General features: G+C 37.0%; 1 protein-coding gene across 1 annotated transcript; it reads right to left on the reverse strand.

Annotated features, from left to right (window-relative positions):
* Positions 1 to 878: 878 nt before the first annotated feature.
* On the reverse strand, positions 879 to 6,563 carry LOC149936350 (uncharacterized). Its single transcript, XM_090153670.1, has 11 exons — positions 6,309 to 6,563; positions 5,988 to 6,226; positions 5,183 to 5,374; positions 4,237 to 4,516; positions 4,039 to 4,180; positions 3,750 to 3,977; positions 3,599 to 3,686; positions 3,126 to 3,535; positions 2,219 to 3,061; positions 1,354 to 2,041; positions 879 to 984 (listed from the first exon to the last, which is right to left on the reverse strand). Exons 1-11 carry the CDS (start codon positions 6,561 to 6,563, stop codon positions 879 to 881), a joined length of 3,471 nt encoding a protein of 1,156 aa, XP_090009796.1.
* Between the last annotated feature and the right edge of the window lie 12,908 nt (positions 6,564 to 19,471).

Genomic DNA, 19,471 nt, shown 5'->3' on the forward strand with positions numbered 1-19,471 from the left:
AATCCCACTATCACACGCCAAAGTGTTACAAATGTCGAGAGCGAAGTACCCAATTTCCCGCACGGAAGTGATGTCGTTTTCGATTCCGAGAGGCAACATGAGCGTCGTGCAAGATCATTTATTTACAGGACAAATTCCGAATAAAGTCGTAATCGGGATGGTTGAGCAAAACGCGTTTCTGGGTGAACTTAAATCGTCGCCATATAATTTCCAGCATTTCAATTTAAACCACATTGGTTTGTTCGTCGACGGCAGTAGCGTACCACATAAAGCCCTAACACCTAACTTCGCGGAGCGTAGCTACATCCAAGCGTACACCAATTTATTTCTTCAAACGGGTCAGTGGAACATTGACGAGGGAAACCAAATAAGTCGCGAAGATTACGCCGGTGGAAATTGCCTTTTCGTCTACGATTTGACTGCCGATTTAATGAACAATGCCTCTCATTTTCATCTTGTTAAAAACGGAAATTTGAGGCTGGAAATGAAATTCGCTTCCGCGTTACCCGAAACGATTGCCGTAATTGTTTACGCGGAATTCCAGAGTTTGATTGAAATTGATAAGAACCGAACCGTAATCTTCGACTAGAATGGACACAATGCAGCTAACGAGAATTTTGGAGAAAGATAATTTCACCAGAGACTTATTTCGAGGCGTATTCGCCGCGGACCAACTACCAAAGTTCGTGACGACGTTTCCATCTCTGTATATCGTGAACACGGATACGTCGAATGACGATGGTCAGCACTGGATAGTTTTGTATTTCTCGAAGAATAATACAAATACCGAGATGTTCGACTCCTACGGTAACCCCCCAGATATGTTTCGCTTTAATGACTTTGTCGAAAGAAATAGTAAAACTGTGACATTTAACTCTTTACAACTTCAAGGAAATCGAAGCGTGACGTGTGGAGGTTTTTGCGTGTATTTTGCTCTTAATAGATGTAGGGGTGTAAAAATGTTCGATATTGTGACTAGATTTTCTAAAAATAAAAATGTAAATGATAAAATGATAAAAGAATTTATGTATTCAAGGTATTCAATAAATTTTCAATAACTTAGTAAAACTTCTTTAATTTACATTTTACATTCAAAATAACACCAGTGGGTTTGTTTGGTGATCTCCGCAGTCTACATTACATCAAAGTAAAAATTTAAAAAGTTAGTTACATTTTTACGTTAAATTAAAAATATCATTTAAATAAGATAGTTTCATTTTATTTACATTACGCTTTAAGTTCAAAATATATTTTTAATAGAACTACAATAGAAGACTGAACTATTGGCGATTTAAAATATCGATCCAGTAATGACCATGCGATAGGGTTCGAATGCCGTCCCCCAAAATATACCTTTTATTATCGCATGGATTAAGAGACATTTTGTTTTGGGAGACGGTAAATAGCTGATGCCTCTGATTGACGATCCGCTTCATAGAATTGCTCGTAATTCGAGTAGCCACGAGGCAGTCGCGGTAACTCGAGTGTCGGATATCCTTTTCCACTACTCGCTTACAAACACCTTTCGCGGTTTTTTTCTCCCCCCTTTCCGAAAGGATGGAGTACATTTTGGGGCGGAGCCCAACGAACTCCCGTATAGGGATCCCATCCATTTCATCTTTCATCTTTCCAATGACTTTTTTGTTTACGTCATTGAAAAGAGGATGATTCGTGGGATACCCCGAGAAATCGAAGAGATGGGAGGAATTTCCGAAGTCCGTGTAAACGTCCTCCGTTTGTATATTGTACGCCAGGCTGTCCGTGTCCGTGAAAAGTAATCGGACCTTTTCACCGTAGGTCTTGCGCATGTACTCGTAATGAAACTCGTACATGGTTAGTTTCGAAAGATCCAAAACGGTGAAACCAGTGTAAATTGGTCTATTCAAAGTAAGTGACTTCTTCTTCATATGAATACCCACGAGTTCGTTGTGGAAAATCGTGAATTTTTCAAATGCCGGAGAAGACGCTTTCTTAATAGCCCGCTCAGGTGTTTGTACGAGATGGAAATCTATCCGATTTCTCAAGTTCTCCATTGTTTTACCTATTATTGAAACGAAATGAGATTAGTACTTATTATTCCGATAATTTGTATACGTGGCTACTTGCGTATAAACTAAATTACATTTATTAAACCAAAAGAATTTATTTCGCGCAATAAATACTGTTGGTAAAAAAAAATAATCTACTTATTTTTCATTTACTTTGATTAATAACGTACCAAAACAGGAGTTGTTTAAAAGTTTGAAAAAATCTTTTTCAAAACTGTTTTTGGCAAGTTTCCTCTTTTCGGTATTGAAATTTATGAATGGGCGAAGCCAGGGAGACTGATGGAAAGAGAGTATTCTGTGAACTTTCGTGAGTTTAAGTCCCTTCGATACGTAGTATTTTAAATTACGATAGTGAACTACGTATCGCTCTTTGTTGTTGAGATTAGGGACGAGCTTAGGCAGAGTGTCTTTTGCGGGGAGGTTTAATCTTTGAAGCATCAGTTTGTAATAGGAAGAAAATTGATCCGTAGTTATTCTTTGAGATTCGGGTGCGAGGGGGTAGCAGTTGTGTTCATGATGTAACTCAACGGGGTATTCCAAGTCGACTTCCAAAATGAAGCCGTAGGGAGACTCGTGCGATAAAGTAAGCACATGTTTATGGGTGTAGTCGAGTAGGTCTTCGACGGGAACCCAAGCGAACCTACTCGTGGGTAAGTAATCGACCATGGCGAACCCGTAGAGATTATTTTTGTCGAGGTACATGATGTAATTACACTCTTTATTGGGGTCGTAGCTTTCGGGGATGTACGGGTTATTGGCTTCGGCGTAGCGGTGACTAATCATCGAAACTCCTCCCCGAATGCCACGTTCAATAAACAAGTGCATGTCAATATCGAGTAGTAGCTCCAACTTCACTTTTGTCATGTGGAGGGCTGACTCCCAGGCAAACCCAGGTCCCGTGTACGCGTGCGCGCAATCTAGGCCGTAGTATTCTACACACATAGCGCGGAAACTCTCGAATACGTCAGCGAGTTGGAGGGTATCCGCCTGCACGTACAAATCGTGTAGTTCACCTGTTGAAGAATTTTATCACTACCACTATTACATTTAGTAATAGAATAGGGCTATAAATAATACCTAGATTTTGTATGTTAAAAATGTTCCACACTTGGCGGACATTTTCGTAACTCTCATCCGTTAAATGTTCGCCAGTGAGGGTGTTGAAAAATGTCTCTTTGGGTGGTAGTGCTGTCTCTTCAAACTTGTCTACGTCACTCATGTAGTCGTAGGGATACGTTAACTTTTTGAGCAAATACGGGATTTGATGAGTTGGATAGAAAGAGCTCAAGATGGGGAATTTTTCTTGACCTCCAGTGGCTAAATTTGAAATTAAAGTTTCGAGACTAGCGGGCATAAAGCGAATAGAATCGATGAAACGGAGGCGACCGAAAGTGAAGCTGATATACGTTTCGGCGTTAGATGGAATACAGGAAATGTTTACACTTTTTATCAACCCAATCCTTTGCATGATAAGATGGGCATCGTATCTGAAATTTTATATAAACACGTTATAGTTTGTAAATATTGGAATTAAAGAAAAAATACAATACCGTGATAAATTATGCATGATGACCGGCGTGAAATTTCCCACTCGCAGCTTTAGATTACAAGAATTATGCGCGACTCCCCGGAAACGTCCTAATAATTATAATTACGCGTTAACTTATTTATATCTAAAATAATCAAACACGTAAGTCGTACCGGTATAATGACAATGATCTCTGACTGCCGGATCATCTTGCGTAAGAATTTTCTGACACACGTAACATTGTGTCGCGGTACGGCACAATTCTTCTTCGACTGGTGTGAGATTCATTGGAATATTTTCCTTCAATAATTTGGTGATGGTGCTCCGTTCCATCAACAAACTTTCAAGAAAAATGTCGATAGCGTCGGTTCCCCTATACGTAACAGGGGCATTTGGCTTTCCTGTAATAATGATAAACGTCGCAGCGAAAATAAACTTTTTAATGAAACCAAATATAAATACCGTCGGGTCCTATTACGACGTAACTAAAACCACAAGCTACGTGCTCCGAAAGTTTCGTTGTTGATGATAGTGAGGAATCGGGTAAACAAGACTGGATTCTGTCAATTATAGATTCAAAATCCGCGTAAATGACGTAGGGAACCTAAAAATAAATGTGTTAAGCTCTTAAATTCATGAATTTCCGAAATTATTTTTTACCTTTTGAAGCCAATCAATTTTTTCGAATTTTAAAACGGGATTTTTGTGTGGCATTTTGACAAGTTGGGGGTCGTGAACGTTGCAGTTTTTCACGTGTTCACTATGGTTTCTAGCACTATTTTGTCCTGAAAAGCGATGTAAGCAATAACGACACACGTAAATTTTCCCGTTATGGTTTGTGAAATGACTCAATAGTCGACTAATATCCGTAATTAGGCAAAAATGTTGGTTTCCTTTTGACTTGAGATAAAGCAGATCTATTTGCCGATCTTCGGGGGCTCTGTTTTCGCTTACATGAAGAGGAAAAACTACTTTTTCGTAGCCGTAAACGTTGATAGATAGATTATTTTTATTTTCAAATTTTTTGAGTTTAAAATGATTTAATTCGAAAGGAAACGAAATGTCACTGCAGTCTAATTCTTTTTCAAACATCACGTATTTATTCTGATTATCGCGATGGGAATTTGGAGGTTGTGGATTAAGTTTAGCGAGGACGCACCACAAGAAACACTTTTGGTCTTTGGTTTTAATATTTAATACTCCTTTGCTGGTATTATTGAGCTCAGGGGGGAGATTTATATACGTACCCCCGACCAGCGGTATGTACGCTATATTATCGATTTGAAGAAACAAGATACGATCTATGGTCCAGCCACTGCCCATATCTTGGAATTCCTCAATCGCGTGTGTTATTTGCTTCACACACGAGTCTATTTGTGTTGGTATTACATCTGGTAAAAGTGTTGCTTGAGTTTTGCACCGGAAATACGGTAATGCCTCGACTTCCGCACCATCGTTCAATTCGCGTACGTATCTCACGCGAATAAAAATGTTCCACTTTAAGCCCCGCTTCTTATTTAAGTGATTTTTTAAATACTTCATTAATGCTGGTTTTAATGTTAAAATTAATATTTCGGAGTCTGTTTGGGTCGTTTTCGGAGTATACCGCGAACTGACGATAGCGTCCTCAAGAACGGAGACTTCTTCGATGTTTTGAAGAAAATCGTCCGCCGATTGCTCGGATACGCCGACGGTTAGGAGATTTTGAAGCGGTTGGGGGTTGTCTTGATATCGGTGGTCTGGTGTGGCTGAAAGTGGGCTAAGCTGATGAACTCGCGAATGTTGAATTAATTTGTATCTTCGCGCAAAACTAATGTTACAGGTTGAACAAACATATTTTACATTTTCGTGTTGTTCTCGTACGTGGCGATTTAAAATTGACTTTTTAGAAAACTGTTTCGCGCATACGGTACACGGAAACATTTGTATGGTCTAGCTGTTTATCGCAACTGGTAAAGAGTGGAGGACTGACCCGATCTTTTATACCCTCCACTTTCATGCCTATAGATCTGATATGTGTTAGACTCTGAACTCCATATATGTGAGATATTTTTATTTATAAAAACTCTATGTATCCCACTGTAGATTTTGTAATATGATAACGTTAACCAATATTTCCAGTATTATTTTGAATTTTTTTTTAATTGGTGTTCACTGACATATCCATTACTATTCAGTGGTACATCTATTCAGAACTAAAATATAATATGTCTTTTATATGTAAGAAAAAAAAACATTTTTTTTTGCATTTATTTATTTATTTTTAAAATTATAAATTTTGAAAGTCTTCTCCGAGAGTTTGCTTTATGACGTCTTCTAAAGCCAGCAAAGCTTCCAAATCACCGTTATGATCTTTTTTTTTATTTTTTTCGTCATTAAGTGAATTTTTTTTCTGTTTTTTTTTAATTGACTTTTCCACCGGTGTGCTCCTCTTTTTTAAGTTTCGAGAGGTGGGAGAAGTGGGGGATAAGGATGTCGATGCTTGAGGTGTTGAAGTAGGTGATACTGATGTGACCGATGACGAGGAGGTGGCTGCGGAAGGATAATGTGTGGGAGATGCGGAGAGCAATGGGATGGAGTTCATTGCCAAAAAAAGCGTAGAGGCTTGGACATCCTCCTCCACAGTAATAGTCAAATCCATCTTCTCCAACTTTAAAAAAACATAATAAAATGAAAACACAGTCTTTTATAAAAAAAAAAAGGTTTTCAAAAAATAACCATACTCATGATACCTGAATTAATGCCATCATCCCTCCGAAGGCCAGTCTTATTTTAGCAATATTAGGGTGGTAGCAAAGGTGGACTTTGATGGTGTTGCTTTCTGGATCGGGTTCAAAGTGGCACCAAAATCCTTTATGATATTTTCGAATAACAACTTCGAAGGTTCTAAAATTAAAATGGGGTAAATCGGGGCGACCTGGAATTGGGCCCAAGGTAGCTGTATATTTTAAGACCGCCACTACTACTGTTTTGTCTAAAGATGACATGTTTCCAGTTATTATTCAGAAATCTGTATGACTTTAACTAAATCAGCACGAGCTTATATACTAGTCGAAAGGTGGAATTTACAATAACAAAAGTTCGATGTACATTCCTTACATTTCGAAATTGGTTATCTCTGCGTTTGTATGTGAACGGATTTAATTTTAAAGCAAAAATATATTTTAAAAGTTCGATGTACATTTCTTACATTTCGAAATTGGTTATCTTAGTGTTTCTATCGGATCTAACCAGATTGAAAATGGAATTTGTATATCAACGTGATAGTTTAATCGATAAATATTACAAATATGATATAGACTCGGAACAACAAAGTGCTTCACATTCGGTTATTATAGTTAGAGGTCGGGGATGGTTGACTTTTATTCAATAGATAAAGCTTTCAGAATTATTCGTAAAACGTTATTGTTATTGAGTTAAGAAACGGTAAAATGGTTTGAATCAAAATATTTTATTTTCATGACAATATTACATATTCCATAATTTTATTTTCTGTGCTTTGAACAACGCGCAATTTGAATTATTAGAATGATATTTACACACTATTGGACAGGGATCGGAAAGTTCTTGGTACTTAGGGCACCCTAAATCTTCGACGTTCACCAGTCTTTTTCCAAAAAGTTCGGAAAGGTACAATTCTTTTTCCATCCCCTTTGTGTAAAAGGTTGCCGCTTTGGATTTTATGTTGGTAACTATCCCATCCAACTGGTCCAGCTCATGTTCACCCTCGTCCCAAAGCATCCCACAAATATGTCTAGAGATCCAACCGCACAGTCTCCTGTCTTTAGCGCTTAGCTCGTTGTAAGGAAAAGGTGGTTTAAATGAGTAAACCCCATTATCCCCAGTTTCCACAACCAAAAACGCTAGTTCTTTAACGACGTACTCATCGTTGGACCTCATAAAGTTGACTTCAATAATACACGAATTTCCTTCCGACCTTTAATTAATTAATAATAAAATATAAGAAACGATTCCCTCAAACGTTTCATAATTTTTAGAAACCGTTTATATAACTAGCTACATCCATACTTACATCGTATTAGAATTCGAATTCCAAGTTGCAAGGGACTCTGGGATCCTACTTCAGAATGATATTTTAAAGGGAAATTCTGGCTTTTATAGTAAACTTTGTTGCACTTTGTACCACGCCTTAAACAATTAGGATTATACCACCACGTTCGAAACAGCAGATTAAGCAGGCTTTGTAAATTAAGGGTATATCCACGCAATACGCGATTGAACAATTCACGGTCAATATTCAAATCCTCGTCTCCATGTATTTTCTATGAGATACGGTACTCACAGCTCTCTCGCAGTACATTTACGACCGGTGTACGCATCAAATACCGTCAATATAATTCCCCATGTTAATTCTATGCGGCATGGTGGTCGTGAGATACCGTTAAATAATACTTCATGTTAATTCTATGAGGATTTACGGTCGGCGAACGCGTCGATGTTGAGCCGGTCCTTTTTTCTAGACACCGTCAAATAGTGCCCCATGTTATTTCTAGACACCGTCAAAAAGTGTCCCATGTTATTTCTATGAGGCACGGTGCCGGTCACCGTCAAATGGTGCCCCATGTTATTTCTATGAGGCACAGTGCCGGTGTCCCGGTGCCTTATTAGGTGTCTCAAACGCGTCGATGTTGAACCGGTACTTTTTTTTCTAGACACCGTCAAATAGTGCCCCATGTTATTTCTGTGAGGTACGATGCCCGGCGCCCAGATACCTCATTAGTGCCTCATAGAGCGTTCTCTCATTTATAACACTACTGTCGTAGCTTCGACTAGCTACTATATTTTAAATCGCCACCCTATCGTTTATATTAAGTTCCTATCGTGGGTAGGAAAAAAACCGGCTTTATTTGAAAAAATCCAGACCAGTGGTTTTAATTGGCTATAACTGGTTTTTTTAGTTATAACCGGCTAAAATATAAACAGTGCCTTTTACTTATGTAAGTAGAAATTGTCTGCAGTTATTGTCGTAAATAAGGAACTAAACAAATAAAACGAAATAACTATATAAAAAACTGAATTCTTTTGATTTCCTCGGGAAATTCCCCCTAGTTTCTGTGTATGACGCACCGACCGAAGCGAGGCAGCGGACTTTGGAACTTTAAACCTACCGAAAAACTGGTAAAAGTTAACCGGCTTCTAAATATGAAACAAAAAATAAATAAATTTCTAAATAAAAACGATTAATTTACTAAAATATTAATTAATATGATTGAGTAAAGCTACTAAAATCGATACCCATTAACGGGTACCCCTGTTCAACAATGAAACTGAATTTGAGCCAAATTTATTGCTCGTATGAAAAAAGTTCGTTTACTAGGCTCGTATTTCAATAGAGCTATACAAAGAACTCTCTCGAGACACGATCGGAATTTTGCAAAAACAAAAAAACACTATCACTAGAGTGTGCAACAAAATACACGAAAAAATTATAAATCATAATTTCAGTTGAGGACCTCACTCATTATTTTACAGATGGACCCGAAACCCTCTACAAAGCTAGCGCAGCGGCAGAGTACAAAAAATACAATCTAACAGAGTGCATAGAGGTGAGAAAACTATATTTTCAATGTATAGTTCTTGTCCGACTGAGCATCTAACCTAACTTTTAATTTTTGAATCAAGCTGTGGACAAAAGAAAAATAAAGTCGTGAAAACATTTGCAAACTTGCCAAAACATACTCGGACCAGGAAATCAAAGAGGTAGCTTCTTTTCAAAGTCTTCTCTGAGGTTCTTAAAGCGGTTTTAGGTAAAATGGTGGGCTAATCACTAATAGGCTTCATACGAAGTCAACATAACGTTATCTGCCATAATACTTTACTTAATCGAGATGTTTGGATTTACATGTTTCATGTTTCAAGCAGGATCTTTTTATGGAGAAGTCAACGTACAGGCCTATCTGACATTTAACGAATTTGAACCCGTTCGTTGTCGAGTGGTGGGGAAGAAAGTACATATGATTTTGGCTCCTCGCGCCATCTGATTACCGATAGTGGAACTAATATGATTTAGCCGTTATTTATGGTATAAATGCTGTACAGCATGATAAATCATGAAAGCTCCTTTAACCTCGATAGTAAAAATCGCCAACAACAGAGATTCACCATGAACATTTGAATCAGAACGATAGGCAAAGGATTAGCAAGTTATCCATAGTCCTTATAAGAGTAGTCCCATTTTTGGGGAGCAGTGACAACATCTATTAATATATTTACTATAGACATTTGAGTACACGCAATTGTCCGATGGATTAGATATATTTTGCATATTAAACTTAATTTTTCAATAATCTTGTACATGAACTTAATTAATAAGCGTAGTATAATAACCCCAAATTAATTTTGTCAAAAGTCAACGTTTTATCAACCACCCTGTATATTAAAAATAATGTATCAATCCCCCTGTTGTTTAACATAACTAACGCACTAAGCATTAATTAACAACCAAGTAATTTTACCTCAAAGACAAATCCATGAATCAAATCAAATAAAATTTATTAGTATTACAGTTAGATATTTGTACATCGGGGTTAGAGAGCCAAATCATCGCGCGACTCATAGACCTTTTTATGAATCCATTCATTAATTACAAAGTTTTATGAATTACCCTGTTCATTAATTACAAAGCCTTATCAATCACCCTGTTCATTAATTACAACGCGCTTTATCAATCACCCTGTTCATTAATTACAACGCGCTTTATCAATCACCCTGTTCATTAATTACAACGCGCTTTATCAATCACCCTGTTCATTAATTACAACGCTTTATCAATCACCCTATTCATTAATTACAACGCTTCATCAATCACCCTGTTCATTAATTACAACGCTTTATCAATCACCCTGTTCATTAATTACAACGCTTCATCAATCACCCTGTTCATTAATTACAACGATTCATAAATCACCCTGTTCATTAATTACAACGTGCTTTATCAATCACCCTGTTCATTAAATACAACGCTTTATCAATCACCCTATTCATTAATTACAACGATTCATCAATCACCCTGTTCATTAATTACAACGCTTTATCAACCACCCTGTTCATTAATTACAACGATTCATCAATCACCCTGTTCATTAATTACAACGATTCATCAATTACCCTGTACATTAACAACCTACAGGGAATTATTACCCAAAGCAAAGCCAACACGTGACTCATTTGCCATGTTGTCCGTATCTAAATTTCGAGTCAGACACATGGCTCAAGCTAAAGTGTATTGGTGTCACAAAACTACTATATCCATAGAGATAGAAAAGAAATAGAAGGAAGATTACCGCGTTAAGGCACCCCTGTTTTTGACCGGGAAAATCCTCCCCCCCCCCCCCGGGCACGTATGAAAGCGGAGATTGGCAGAATTTGCAACACCATCTATCCTTCCTTTCTTTACATCAAATCACAGTTGGTTGGTTTTCAAAAAGGCATAAGGTATTTCATTTCACCGCGCGTCGATGGCGCCACGTAATCTGTCCATCTCATGACTTCCTACATTGGCGAAAAGGGACTATATCCCACCTTGATATTTACTTGATTTTAAGGGGGAAGAATACAGTAAAAGTATCTTTTTCGTTCAAGCTGAACGTTTCTGTTTTAACAATTACATAATTGAATTATATTTTTCTTATTAGGCTGAACCTTCCTCTAGTGCTTAAAATAATTTTGATAATTCTAATATTAATAGTTAACGAGGTATAAGGTTCTAACTAAAGGGTAGTTTGGGCGCTTGTCCACCTTGTTTAGCTCCGGGGGTCCGAATTAAAACGTAATAACTTAATTACTTTTAAATTTAAAATTGTCAAAATTATTTTAGGCACTAAACAAGAGGCTGTTATACACTTAAATAATAATTTTATAAGTTAAAACACGAAATTAAAAGAGTTCAGCTTTAAATAGCGCGAAAGTAGACAATGGCCACTGTAGTCTACCCCCTTAACCGCACGAAATATATCACACCTATCAGAAATTTCACCGTCCTGTATCATCCTTTTTTGTTCAAAACCTTTTAAAGCTAAATTTTCCAGATATTCTGATTAGAAAGTTGAAACCGAATGAAACTGAGTTCGTTAATTTTAAACATTTTGTATATTGAACGCTACCAGATCTATTCAGGCCCGAAATATAAACATTTTCCTTAAGAAAGACTTAATCGTTCGCAGGGGAAGAAAGTGAAAGTATTTTCGAAGCTCGCCTTGAACAATTAAACAAATTGCTCGTGTTTCATTATAATTTGGCCTAAGAATTGCAATTGATTTTCATAAATAATATTACAATATAATACGAAAAAAATACGCAATTATACATTTTTGTTTAATTTTTGTGTAATATTTTAATATTAATTAAGCGACATTTTAACCAAATTCGATATGTTTTATTCCAGGCTGATAAAGCTTTCGACGAAATTAAAAAAGTGAGTAAAACTATGTTTATTTTGAATCGTCAAAATCCACCCGCTTATCTATATAACTCGCAATTGGCGTTAGTTTCATACAAGAAAAGTTACAAATATTTTTAAACAGTAAAAGTTTTTGAATTGGAGAGATAATTCCACTTAATCCTGTGGAATTTTTAAGTAGAAGTAGATTTCCTTTAGATTGTACAAGTTACTAGTAAAATTATTAGGTCCAATAACAGTGTTTATGAAAGTATGTTTCTTGTAGATTTTGAGTCACTTATAAAATGATTAAGCATATTGGAACGCCCATGGTAACGCTGAACTTAGCAGTGAATTTCATATCAAGCTAGTTAAAGGTCCACAGAATCGTTTGAATTTCAAATATCTACCTCACTCAGACGTAGCTACCCACCTTACGAAAAACGTTATCCCGTATCACCCCCTCAAAATTGATACGATTCTGTGGCCCATTAATTCAAATTGCAATTGAGACGCTTTTAAGTTACAATATATAACTTTTAAAAATTATTTGATTTTAGATGTGCAAACTAATGAATGAAAAGGTAAGCGGTAAAGAATGCACTTTAAGGCAGAATGCTCTCTTTAGTTCTAGTTCCAGTGACACTCTTTGAATTTTGAATTTGTACAAACAAGAATTTCCTATATATAGTGCCCCATATAGTTTGAAATTTAACTTTGTATTAACTCACTTTTCTCGAGTGATATCTCAATCAATAATCAAATAAGTATTACCAAATCTATTTTAAGCACTGAGAAATTGTTTAATCTCCACACAGAAAAAATCGAGGGGTAAGACAGTCTCAGATAATCTGTACACCGAGTTCGTGCATTTAGCGCTGTTAAAGGTACGTATTTTCAAGAGTTCACGAGTTCCATTAGGAACTGTCAAAGGTACGGCAGTGTACACCGAGTTCGCAGAGTGTCTTACCCCTCGGGAAAAATATGTTTTCGATGACAAGGCTAAATTATAGACCAATTACTGGAAGTATAGAAAGCCCATTTTATTGCCTTGAAGTGCCCAACTTTTGAGATATTTTTGTTGAACCTTTCACGTTTTTCAGGAATTAAAAGAAGTGATAAGCTTTGTGAGTACTAAATAGTTCTAAATAATATTAACCGGAAATCTATTACTCGTTTTACTGAAGTGCTCGACCAGAGCATTGCAAAGAAAATGAAAAATAATTTCTTTAAACTTGGTACCTCTTTAAATCATTTATTGTATTTTTGACATATAAAGAATCCGAACTTGCGTCAAACTTACAGATTTTTGGTTTATAAAGGTTTGAACGTTTCGTCCATATGAGATCACTTTCATTCTGTTTGACTTTGACCCTCCTCCTCCTATCGGTGGAAGTTAGGCCGTTACTCTTCTCCATCGCCTCGCGCTAAGCCTATCTTCCGCCGATACGGAATAAGGTGGGCAGACCGAATGATTGTTTCTGCCGTTATTTCGGCAGATGATCAGATGAAGCTCCCGATCGATAAATTTATAATTTATCGTATTTTATGTACAAGTACCGTCATTAGCTTAGTAACTATCCGTTATTGGAAGAGAACAACGGTGCTGATATATTATTGTTTGAACCCCGGATCCACCAGGTGAACGTACCCCTAAGAGTGAGGGTAAAAAAACTGCGGAGTTTGTCTTTGACCATTGTCATAGAAAATACATTATTAGGAATTTATTATTTTTCAAGCATTTTCCTGATGAAAGGGATCAAAACGATATGAAACGCTCGTGCTTCTACCTCACATCCTATAGCAGAATGAAAGAAAACTGCACTAGTAATGACTTGAGAAATCAGTGTAGATATGAAGTTGCCGAAATGGAAGGTAAGATCTAGCAAGTTAATAAAAACGTAATTATTTTAAAATTTGATTTAAACGCTTTTCTCTAAATTGAATTCCAGCTCGATAGTCACAATATAATTTTCATATATATTCGAACAATAACGTATTTATTTTAGACTTTTTACCTCAAATATCTCAGATCAGAAGTCAAAGTGTAAAATTATATCCATGATTCGACATATTACTTGATTAGTCCTAACTTAAGATTTTATAAAATCGGTTTTCGTTATAAGCATAGCACTTATTCGAAATTTCAAATTGGAATCGGAAAAATATCTCTAGGATAAAACAATTATTTTTGACCTTAAATATTTCACTCACAGTTTGAAGCTCAAAATTATCTGCTTCACGCCAATTTGTGCGAAATTTCATTTGGATCGCTCTTAAAACCCTTTCTGAAAAATCGTTTCAGTAATTGTTGTGATCGAATGATGGCAAATCAAATTGGATTTCCATTGGGGGGATCGCCGAGAAAGCTTTAATTCAATAACAGACGTGATAGAACAATTCAAAATTGCTTAGAGGGAAGCCAACATTTAGAGATTCGATTTTATACTATTTATTCTAGATAATAATTTAAAAGCTTTGAGTAAAGGAAATTCCGGTATCCTTTAAAAAAAACCCTTGTAACACTACTTTAAGCTATGGTTCATGTTAATAAGCCAAAATTCCACTGAAGGAACAAGTAATTTTAAACAATTTAAAATGTCAAATGTTTCATATTTCTGATGCCTCTATGCGTTTAAGATGAAATGGCTTGGTCCGCTTTTGTAGAACTGGAGGGCTGCAGTATATTTGCCTTTTCGGGTCGACCCATTTATATGGCTCCACAGCATACCACGAACCAAGTATACCTATGTCTACGGGCAACGGGTCCAAACGAGTGGAAGCCGTGGACCATTCGTACGGTTACGTTGGATATAGAAAATACGAGATTACTTTTAGCGGTCACCTATTGAGGACAAACAGCGAAGAAAAAGTGGGAATGAAGGGATTGTCTCCTGCCTGAAAGATGATGTAACCGCGCTGAATCCTACAAATAAGCTTCCTACGTGTACAGTTGGGGAATTTAACGCACGCCTGAAAAACATGGATGTCAAGGAATACACCAAATGCGAGCTACTTTCTTCCTCAGTTTCGAGTTTCGAACCGAGGATAAAGTTAATCTGACTGAAAACTTTAAAGGCGCAATTGCTTGGACGGCGTGAGGTCTTCTAGATTATACGATTTTAAATTCCGCTCTATACGATCTATTAACGATATTGGAAATAGACGGTGATGGCTCATTCAGTTTAGGAAGTGACCATAATGGACCTAAAAATTCCTTGTTCCTATCCTACGAGTGGTTTATTTCCTCAGCGTTGAGTTCAGAAAAGGTGGTTTGATTTATCGCGCGCTTATCGCAACAACGATGAAAGGGTCGTGATGGCTTGGACAAAGTTTATACGCGAGCGATAAAATATTTGGTCTCTACGAAGATTAACCCAGTAAATAAGACGAAAGCGGATCTTATCTTATCGAAAAATAGCATTGTCCAAGCTATATCTATTCCTACTCAAATCGCGTCTTTAAAGTTTCGCAGAGTCTCGCAGTATCTTAGATGAGTTGGTTTTAGCTGAGCCAGGATTAGTGTGGATAAACTGTTTTTCCTCACTCATAATTGAGATTGCTAGAAAAGAATCTCGTCTGCTTAACGTAGCCTTCCTCGACCTAAAAAAGCTTACGATTCCGTGTGTAGTTCTTAACTCTGACACACGCTATTTAGAGAAGGATTTTCGCCTGATTTCGTTGGTCATCTCGAATCTTTTTATAAAGATACGAACTATAGATATTGGTTAGGAGATATATCTAGATACTTTATACCTGGCCAGTTTGGACTAAATTGGACTAAATCAAGGATGCCCAATGTCACCAATACTATTAGCGCTTTACCTCTAACCCTTGGACCACCGATTTAAAAGCTCGCTGGAAGTATTCCACTCGCAACACCCATCAAGGTCCATATTCCGGGCATGTTTTTGCACACGAAGTCTTTACCACGGCTGAATCACCACCCGCCTTGCAATGTCTTCTAAAAATCTTTACGTGACTTTGCCTCGGAGTACGATCTATCTTTTAGTACGGATAAATGTGGGATCAAGGCCTTCAACGCTCCCGATAACATTCTCATGTGGAATATTAGCCTTCAAGGTCAAGATCTTGCTTTGGTATAAAGTTTGCAGCCGAAAAAATTACCTTCAGTTAAAGGATGTGGCGCTTAGAGAAGAAACTTTGACCATACAATGGGCTACGATTCATAAGTGTACACACTCGTATGACCCGTTAGGCGTTAACCGTACTCTTCGGAAGAGAGGGGCGGTACCTGGTCTAACTTATATCCATGAGGTACTAAGCTACCCTCGGGACTCGGTACGAAAGCTCGATCAAGCTCAAGTATATGGGCGGTAGAAAGAAACTTTACGAGCGTGACATAGGAAGACTGCGATTCCTAAGCGAAGATACGGTAGCGCGGTAGTGAAGAAAGTTCCACGGGATACAATGCTCAATGGACGACAAGACTCGACGTTTTGGATGAGAAGTATGTCACCGACGTATCCAGGGCGGTTATTTAAAACGAACGAGAATGGAGGAGAGTGGCGGAAAAATCAATATATCTTTCTGCGTATAAAAAGAGGAACGAAGAGGTATTACAGCACTCTAATATGGAATACTATCACCTTAAGCAACGTCTTTCAGTAAAACCCTTTTATTTGAATGACAAAAAGAGGCCACTCTTTTTCTTGTTTAGGATTGGCGCTCTACTAACAGCAGGCTTTATGTTTTCCATATTTCGTGATGACCCAGGGCAAACCCGTCGGAACATTTGGGGTCAAGGGGGGTACAGCTTGGATACTGAATTAGGCAGCCTCCTCTTCAACAGCCTTTTAGTGCCCCTTACGGACCAATTTGGCGCCCTTTCCTATTTTAAGAGGGGAACATTGCACCCCTGTACCACTCCATTCTTACAACACTGACCTTCACGCGAAGGAGAGGCCTTAGAGGGCACGGAACACGCACTAGATCCCCTTCGCGCTTTTAAGACTACAGAAACTTCCGAACTCGAAGACATCACTGAACTCTTAAGGGTTTTTAAAAATTCTAAATTGGCCAAAGGTTGATGCGGCCAAAGCAATTTGATCCCAGTGGTATAAAATGAGAAACAAAAAATTTTAAATATTGTAATTATCCCTTATCTCTTTATTTTTAAATTAATTTCATTATAATTGGTAAAAAGGTTTCATCTCGTCCCTGTCTTAATAGGGACTATGTGTAATGGGGTGGAATAAATATTAATTAATAAGCGTCAAATGCAAATGTGTGGCACTTATGAAATGGTTTCTTTAATTAATATTCATTCATCCATCATTCTATTTCGAAAATATACAAGATGGCAATTTCTGTTTGATATCATCATAAGTAACATAATAGCAATAAGTATGTAAATTCGGAAAAATTATCACCGAACTGATTTTCAGCGCTATTGCGCATCTCGAGTAAGTTCTCAGCACAGAGCCACCTAGTGTGTAAATATGCGTAAAGCGAAATATACTACTACCAAGGAAAATAACACGCTGCTCAGTTCGAGTGTAAGTCCAAGTTGGAGCTTGGCGAGAATGTCACTGCTGGGAAAAGATTCGGTCAGGAAATTAGCATTAAAACAATGGGAAATGTCATACTTATTAATATTATTTTACTTATAATATCATCATATAATCATATAAGTGGATTTATTTATACATATATGTATATCATATTGTATACACATAAGTTGAAACACTTAAGACTATTTATAAGATAATTCATTATTCTGATTCAAATTAAATGAATGTCTCATTTTCATTTTATCATTTATATGTTTCAGAATTCATTGGCTCTATGTCTAAGACCAACAGTGAAAAGTATCCATGCTTCAAAGTAAGTACTCTACTTCGTCATAGGTTCGCATTGACCTAACAACGTTATATTAGTTACCTCCACTATTATTTTTATTTCATTAATTGATTATTTAAGAAAATGTTTTTTTCTTTACTTTCGCTAGTTGTAATTTGTGTAACCTAGCACATTTCTTTGTTTTTTAAGAAGGAAATTTCAGGTGTATAGTACCCAATTCTAGTGCTTAAAATGGCTTTGTCCTTTTTAAATTCGATAGCTAGTTCGTCGTAGCGTATTTAAACGAATTTCCTGGTTCTCAAATGAGCTGGATCATTATGCAAATACTGGGTGGTTTGGAAAATTGAACGATTTGGTTGTTTTTCTGAGAGTTATTTTATTTACATTTTGTTTTTCTACGCAAAATCGATTCGTACCCACCAACGTTTCAATTATTTTATCTGTGAAGGTATTTAGAGAAACTGAATCTACGCCAGCAGATACTAGCACGTCTACTAGAAACTTCACTCGAATAAATATAGGGGCTATGTTCAGTAACGCTCAACGGACTCACCCTTGACTAACCTTAGAGTCCGCTTTCTTACTGTGCGGGTTTTCGTGTCTCCGGTTTCGAAAATATTTTTTCAGAAAATTGTTTCTTCTACGTTGAATCTTACCGAAAGCTGCCCAGACAAAAATAATTTAAGCACTAGGTGAATGTTCGATATTTTAATAAAAAATAGATTTGGTTGTAAAGTTTAAGTGTTAGTTGAGGTAAATATGATGATTAGGGTGTCTCTAGGAGGAAAGGAGCTTTCGCGTGGAATCTTTGGTTTCCTGAGTGAACCATTGTTACGCTTCGTCTGGTAGGCCCTGACGTCAGCGGTCTTTATTATTTTGAAATCTCTAAAACTTCAGAAAATCCAGGTTTCCACAATTTTTACTAAGAAAGTTTAATATCTGTGTCTGCCACTAGAAGGCGTACGAACTAAGGTATTTTGCAAAGTAGCCTCGCTCATCAGTGTGGATATGTGGTATAATGAGGCAAAAAGAAGCTAAATATATTTAACTGTAATTTGGCTTCCAAAGATTCAGTGTCTGTTCAAAGGCTGGACATGTTTTGCAAAAGCAAGATATTTATGTAGTTAGAAATGTAGCATTTAATCACCACTAACATTATAACTACATTCTGTCTAAACTTGCAGTCATTTTAAACTCTGTTACTGACTTGAGCCTGTGGTGGTGCCTTGGGTTATTAGCCTAGCTGAAGAAATATCGCGTGAAAGTAATTAGACTTAAAGGCTGTTATAAAACTATAAATGTAGCTCATAATTTATCAGTAAATGGCTGCAACTAAGCGAATCTGTATTATGGCTGTTTCCTTATAGAATTTCAAATGCAATATAGTGTGCAATACTACTAGAAGTTCCACTGTTTTTTTATTGCTTGTGTCTAAGGTGAGACCATCAGTAGTAGGGTTCTGCTACCCATGCTGGATTTGTCACCTGTCCGGGCTTCGGGGACGCTGGCGTAGGGCACTATGATGATAGGCCTCCGGTGGTATGGTCTCTGTTACCAGGTACACCGGGCTATAAATTCTGACACACTGTTTTTTATTATAAAGAGTCTTAATCTTAAGTAAAATATTTCATTATAAATATCATAACATTAATAAAACTGAGCAATATAAAAATG

This window comes from Leiobunum rupestre, chromosome 7 (genome assembly GCF_980474605.1).
Source record: "Leiobunum rupestre chromosome 7, qqLeiRupe1.1.hap1, whole genome shotgun sequence".
In the NCBI taxonomy this organism is placed as follows: Eukaryota; Metazoa; Arthropoda; class Arachnida; order Opiliones; family Sclerosomatidae; genus Leiobunum; species Leiobunum rupestre.

What these genes read in the sequence shown, in the direction of transcription:
- LOC149936350 (XM_090153670.1), bottom strand. Translation starts at nt 6,563, where the DNA reads ATGTCATCTTTAGACAAAACAGTAGTAGTGGCGGTCTTAAAATATACA. An exon ending in GGATGATGGCATTAATTCAG is followed by an intron (nt 6,227 to 6,308) that starts GTATCATGAGTA and finishes GTTTTTTTAAAG; the next exon opens with TTGGAGAAGATGGATTTGAC. An exon ending in TTTAAACAACTCCTGTTTTG is followed by an intron (nt 2,042 to 2,218) that starts GTACGTTATTAA and finishes TTTCAATAATAG; the next exon opens with GTAAAACAATGGAGAACTTG.